This window comes from Arachis ipaensis, chromosome B05 (assembly GCF_000816755.2).
Source record: "Arachis ipaensis cultivar K30076 chromosome B05, Araip1.1, whole genome shotgun sequence".
Taxonomy (NCBI): Eukaryota; Viridiplantae; Streptophyta; class Magnoliopsida; order Fabales; family Fabaceae; genus Arachis; species Arachis ipaensis.
Window position 1 is genome coordinate 116963545 of NC_029789.2, and position 7033 is coordinate 116970577.

General features: G+C 37.5%; 1 protein-coding gene across 1 annotated transcript; it reads left to right on the forward strand.

The window, feature by feature from the left end:
• On the forward strand, positions 703–1509 carry LOC107640935. The gene has a single exon (XM_016344440.1). The coding sequence runs from the start codon at positions 703–705 to the stop codon at positions 1507–1509; it is 807 nt and encodes a 268-aa protein (XP_016199926.1).

Here is a 7033-nt window from a genome sequence, read left to right on the forward strand (position 1 = left end):
TAGTATATCATATTCCTTCCATTATATACGTATGTATTTTGTTTTTAGAAGTGATGATACCTTCCCACCATCGATTTACGACCTAGGCGTAAAGCTCTGTGTGGTAGGGTATGTATGTATGTATGTATTTTGTTTTTAGAAGTCGTGATACCTCACCACCATTGATTTAGGACCTAGGCGTAAAGCTCTGTGTGGTAGGGTGTTACATTATGGTATCAGAGCAGTTCGTTCCTATTGAGCTTAAGGGACGGACTGACTATTCTTCTGAGCATACTCTGAGTTATGTTTATGTGCTATTTAGGATATCTTACTGATAAACATAGCATAAGGTTCAGGAGTTTGCATTTGGAACTTCGAAGCGTTAGGCTTGCAATATTGAGACTGATCACCTTGATATCACTTGTTTGGTGTGAACAGGACCATATGGCGACTCATGGATGCAGTCGCGGTCGAGCGAGAGGTAGGAATCGATATGAGAACCACGAGACGAATGCGAATAACCCCTCAAAGTTCATGGCTGCCTTGGAGAACATGGTTGTGGCTATGCAGGCCACGGCTGCTACCTTAGGCAATCAGGCTAACAATGTAAATGGAGAAAACGGGGATAATGGGCCAATGACATTATCATCATTTCTGAAGGTGCATCCTCCAACCTTCAGAGGAACTACAAATCCCACTGAGGCCGACAATTGATTTCAGGCAATGGAACGAGCGATGCAAGCTCAGCATGTACCTGAAAATCAGTATGTAGAGTTTGCCACATACAAGTTTGAAGAAGAAGCTCAGTTTTGGTGGCAAGGAGCTCGTCGTTTATTACAACAAGGTGATGTTGCAGTTAGTTGGGATGCCTTTCGAGTGGAGTTCTATAAGAAGTATTTTTCAAACTCGGTTAGGGCGGCAAAGAAGTTGGAGTTGCTACAGCTGAAGCAAGGTTCCATGACGGTGGCAGAATACACTAGTAAGTTTGAGGAGTTATGTCGGTTCTTGATGGTTTGTCAAGGTGCTCCTGAGAGTTATGAGGAGTGGAAGTGTATTAAGTACGAGGGTGGACTTCGGAGTGAAATTCTGACTGCTGTGGGGCCTATGGAGGTCCGCATCTTCTCCGAGTTGGTGAATAAGAGTAGAGTTGTAGAGGAGTACTTAAGGAAGGTTGTTGTGGAAAAGAATGACTGTGGAGAGTTCTATAAGAACAGCCAAGACAGAGATCTTGCACCAAGAGGTCAAGATAGAGATTTTGCACCAAGGAGCCAAAACTTTAAGAGTAGTGGTAATGCACCGCAATACTCACAAGACTGCAACGATTACCGAAAGGGTGACTATCACAAAGGACATGGTAAGGGAAAGCAGGCAGGGACTAACCAAGAGAACTTGAGATGCCCGAGATGTGAAAGATACCATTCGAAAATGTCGTGCATGGCTGGGGTAGGATTATGCTATCACTGCGAATTGCCTGGGCATGTCTCTAGACATTGTCCCAACAGGAAGGACCAGGATGCGAGTCGGTCTTAGCGACAAGGTTGAGAATCTCTAATATGAGGTAATTGTGAAATGGGTAACCAAATTCTAATTGCATTGTATGATATTGGAACATTGCGTTTATCCATAGTTTGTAACGGAGATAAGGATTTAAAACTAAAAGTGTCAAATTTAGTGTCACATCTAGGATTAAATTTAATAGTGACACGTAGAGTATTGCCGTTAGATTTGGCAGAACTTAAGAAGATTTTTTGTTGATGTGGGCGAATAATTAAATTCTTAAAGGCAAGCGAATCAAAGTAACGCTATGGAAGCACAGTGATCTTGATGGCGACGTGAGATTTTATATGAATGAGAGTACCAATAAAATTCTTGTGACCTGATCTATCTCTTCTTTTGTTAGTTGCATTGAAGTTCTTTATTCCAAATTCTTTCTTGGAAATAATTTGAATATTCCCAATTCTATTCCTCATTTTCATATATCCTTGCATGAAACTTGCACTCTTTGATGTGAGTCCGAACTTGTTTTGAACCAATCATAAGAACTTTCGACCCTTGAGGGATCACTGTTGAGTTGAGCCGCCTCCATTCAAGAACTCAAAATTCTTCCAAAGCCAACCGGGATATGTTTCGAGTCGATGAACTTTTTGTTTCCGCTAAGGATTTTTAATTTGAAAATTTCTTTTTTGAGATTTACTTTAGTTCTCTTTTTGGTGCGTTTCGTTATTTTCTATGACCTCACTTGATCATAACACTGAGCATCTTTCCGATTCTTGTTGGATGCCACTCGAATTGTTTGTTCTCTTTTGGGCTTGGTATTCCTTTGAATGCACTTGAGCTTATTTTGGCATTGCGTCCGTTTCTTAAACTCAACCATTGAAACGTTAGTTCCTTAGAGCATGATTTATGGACACAGAAGGTGAAACCTATAAGTATACGACGTTACTAGAAGTTGTGAAGTGGTGATTTTTGCGAAAAAAGTTTCGGATTGATCTAAGTCTAAAGTGGATGGTAATAAAGTTGCGAGGGCTTGATGCTCCGTTGTGTTGATATGGGATTGGAGAGCTTAATGTGGTTAAGTTTCGACTTGTGTTAAGAGATGTCGAGGAAAAGAAGTTCTGCTAGTTAAGTTCGCTCGGAGTCGAACCGAGGTAAGATAGCACATGTAGGAGCTTAATGTTAAATATGAGAAAGGACTCTCTTCAGTATTGAGACAATGTGACTTTTGGTTAACATAGAGAAATAGCTAGGTTCTTGGTGGCTAATAATCAGAGTGACACAGTAAAAGCGGTTTGGAACACTCAATATGAATTAAGTTTATGGAATCGGAAGGGGCGTTAGTAGCGTGGAGTTATCAGTTGCATTCTATGAAGAGTGAGAATAGGTAATGTAAGTCGTGAATCTTACTATGGGAATTGAGGAAGCTTCATTAATGAAGATTGCCTTGGAGTCGGATGGACCTTGAGAAGCATACATAGAAAGTGGAGATACATGAGAGGAAGAATCATTCAGAGTTGGTTAAGAGTGGTCAAATTTTGAGGACAAAATTTTTATTATGGTGGATAGGATGTAAAACCTGAGAAAATTATAAAAGGATTAATTGGATAATTAATCATCACGTTAAAATAGTTAAAACGTGTCCGGACGGAGTCAAAAATCAAGACTAAGGAATTTGAAGATTTAACTATGATAATTGGATTCAGTGAATTTTTTCGAATGGGAAAAAATAATCTTTTGCGAAAATATGCATAAAAACGCGTACTGGTAATTCAACCGGCAGTACTGGCTTAAGTTTATCTGGCACTGCAAGTGAGTAAATTAATTATAAGTAAATAAGATTAAGAATTTATAATTTATAATTTGAGAAGATTGAAATATTTAAAATACGATTTAAAACTCTAATCTTAAAGATTTTGGCCCAAAATTGAGCCAACGGTTAAACTGAATGAACCGGGCCCAAGTGGCCCAAGCCCACACTATACAAAGATCTATTTCAGCACAAAACACCTCATTATTCCCTCCTTTCAAAGAGAACACGGTGAGAGAGAAGAGAGTAACCAAAACCTAGAGCACTATTCAGTTTCATCTTGTTTTGCTTGTAACTTTTGATCCGGAGCTCCGATTGACGAGCCATTTGCGGCCACGCGTAGCTCTTCTCATTCTATTAAATTCTATCTAAGATTTGTGGTAAGAAACTCTCATATTTTTGCCCAGCTTTCTGTTCCTTACAGATTCACGTTTTTTATTTTGGGGTTGTTGAATTTTTGTGATTTTGGTTGTTTAGGGATACTCTAGCATGAATTCCTAGTGGGTTCCATCTATATTTTGTGTGGGTTAAGGTAAGAAAGCTTAACTCTCTTCATTGTCCCCAATTTTATGTATGAACCCTAGAATAAATGTTGAGATATATTGTTGTGACTAGATTATATGGAATAGAGAATTGTTGGGGCTAAATTTGATATGAAGTAGAATTTGATTGAAAAATTTGGGTGGTGGACCATGGAGATTGAGCTAGGCAAGGCTTCAAGGGTTGGAATCGCCGACATTCAAGGTACATGTTTGAGTTTCGAGTTGGCATTATGTAAAGTTATATGAATGCTTAGGTTTGTTGACCCTAGGATAAGTGTGGATTAAAATTGATTGTTGTTGGGGATAGTGAATGGCTATATGTATGTGTGTACTGATTAAGAATTGTTGTGACATTATAAAGTGAATGGCGTTTATAGATTTTATTGTTAATTGATTTGGATATTGGGGCAGAGGTTGTAATAGGGTGAGGAAACCCCCTATGAGGTAAGTGAAGGTAATCAGTGTGAATTATTGTAATGGTGGTGGACTTGGTAATTGATTGGAATTGAGTTCAGAGAATATTTGAAGCATTGAATCTTAAAATGTTGAACTACTTGCTGAAAATCTGAGTTTTAAAGTCAAACGGCAATTTTGAAAGTGAACCAATAACTCAATAGTGTTTGAAATGATAAGAAATTAAGATCTAAGTGAACTATAATAAGTATGATTGTTAAGATTCAATTTTGAAGGTTTTGTATTAACTGGAATATTAGTTATGATTTTTCAAAGTTAAATCGTGAGATCTGATTTTCTGCATTATTTTAAACGAAGTGAGAAACTTTGAAAATCTATAACTAATTTTGTAATGATTGGAATTGTATGAGACCAAGTCTGGATTAAGCTTGGGAATATAAGGAACTGGACTGGTGAATTTGAGACATTTTTGTTAAGTTTATGATTTATGATAAATTTTTGAAATGTGGTTGTTAAATCTGATTTTTCTGCAGAATGCTTAACACAGCAGCAACTTGTTTTCTCAATTAGAAATTCTTTAGTTTGAATTTTGAAATGAAATCAATTTTGAATGAAACTCTGGTCCTAATAATTTAATATTATAAAAATTTAGAATTTTTGGAATTGTATCTTTAAAGATATGAATTTTGAAATATGACGCGTTATGCAGTAAAAGCCAGATTCTATTCTCTTAAATCAGTAACTTTGAAAATTTATAACTTTTGATTCTGGATTGGTATTGAGGTGCAACCAATTGGAGGTAAAAATTAAGTATGTTTAGCATATGTAATTTAAATTTAAGGACTGTCCATGTTTTACTGAGTGAATTATGGGACTTGGAAGAGGATATGCTCATTGGCTTTTAAAATAGAATTCTCCAGAAAATTACTCAATTTCCAAGTTACATAACGTTCTCATTAAAAATGGTATTGACCTGGAACTAATTGAAAACGAAACCTGGATGAGTGAAGTTAAAGCATATTAATTGTTAAGGTCATTAGATTTAATTTGGATTTTATATTGAATTTTGAATATCACATGCTGCTGCTATTTTCTGATTTTTAAGCACTGCAGAGCAGTCACGATTTTTCTTCTATTTCTAAAACTAGAGTAAGTAAAAAATTATGATCTTTTGTTTAATAAAAAGCTTAATCCGAAACGGTCGTATGGATATAAAGTTTGTGAAATTTTGAGTTCATTTGATATTTTAAAAATAAGATTGTAATTTGGCCGCCGATGATTGTTTTGGTGACTACCTTGGGTATGAAATTTAAGAATTGATTTTTATACTATTATCAAATATTTTGAGAGTATATTGTTGTAACAATTGCTGATAAAAGGCTGGTGAATTGTTGAGGATGAGAGTGACTATGATGAGGTTAAAAGTGAGCCGGGCACTATATCCCAGGGACTTGGTTTATTGAAAGAGTTTTGTCCCGGCAAGGACGGTGGTTTGATCCCGCCTGATGAGCGGATAATTTATACGCTTTTTGGCATTATTTTTAGTATGATTTTAGTATATTTTAATTAGTTTTTATTATATTTTTATTAGTTTTTATTTAAAATTCACTTTTCTGGACTTTACTATGAGTTTGTGTGTTTTTCTGTCGTATTTTCTGGCTGAAATTGAGGGAGCTGAGCAAAAATCTGATTCAGAGGCTGAAAAAGGACTGCAGATGCTGTTGGATTCTGACCTCCCTGCACTCAAAGTAGATTTTCTGGAGCTACAGAAGCCCAATTGGCGCGCTCTTAATTGCGTTGGAAAGTAGACATCCTGGGCTTTCCAGCAATATATAATAGTCCATACTTTGCCTGAGATTTGATGGCCCAAACAGGCGTTCCAAGTCAGCTCAAGAATTCTGGCGTTTAACGCCGGAACTGGCATAAAAACTGGAGTTAAACGCCCAAACTGGCACAAAAGCTGGCGTTTAACTCCAAGAAAAGTCTCTACACATGAAAGCTTCAATGCTCAGCCCAAGCACATACCAAGTGGGCCCCGGAAGTGGATTTTTACACTAAACACCCTAGCTTACTCATTTTCTGTAACCCTAGGTCACCGGTTCACTATAAAAACTACTTTTAGTGATTCATCTTGTACCTCATGACACTTTACACGTTTCTTATTGTATTCTCTACGGCATGAGTCTCTAAACCCCATTGTTGGGGGTGAGGAGCTTTGCTGTTCTTCATGAATTAATGCAATTACTACTGTTTTCCATTCTATCACACTTGCTTCTATTCTAAGATATTCATTCGCACTTCAACCTGATGAATGTGATGATCCGTGACAATCATCATCATTCTCACCTATGAACGTGTTCCTGACAACCACCTCCGTTCTACATGCAATCAAGCTTGAATGTGTATCTCTTGGGTTTCTAATCTAAGATTGGAACCTTCGTGGTATAGGCTAGAATTATTGGCGGCCATTCCTGAGATTCGGAACGTCTAAACCTTGTCTGTGGTATTCTGAGTAGGATCTGGGAAGGGATGACTGTGACGAGCTTCAAACTCGCGATTGTGGGGCATGTGACAGACGCAAAAGGATCAATGGATCCTATTCCGACATGATCGAGAACCGACAGATGATTAGCCGTGCGGTGACAGCGCATTTGGAATATTTTCACTGAAAGGACGAGAAGTAGCCATTGACAATGGTGATGCCCAACATAAAGCTTGCCATGGAAGGAGCCTTGCGTGCATGAAGAAGAAGATAGTAGGAAAGCAGAGATTCAGATGACAAAGCATCTCCAAA

Bases quoted from the DNA above. Each gene is read 5' to 3' on its own strand.
- LOC107640935 (XM_016344440.1), top strand. From the start codon at position 703: ATGGAACGAGCGATGCAAGCTCAGCATGTACCTGAAAATCAGTATGTA.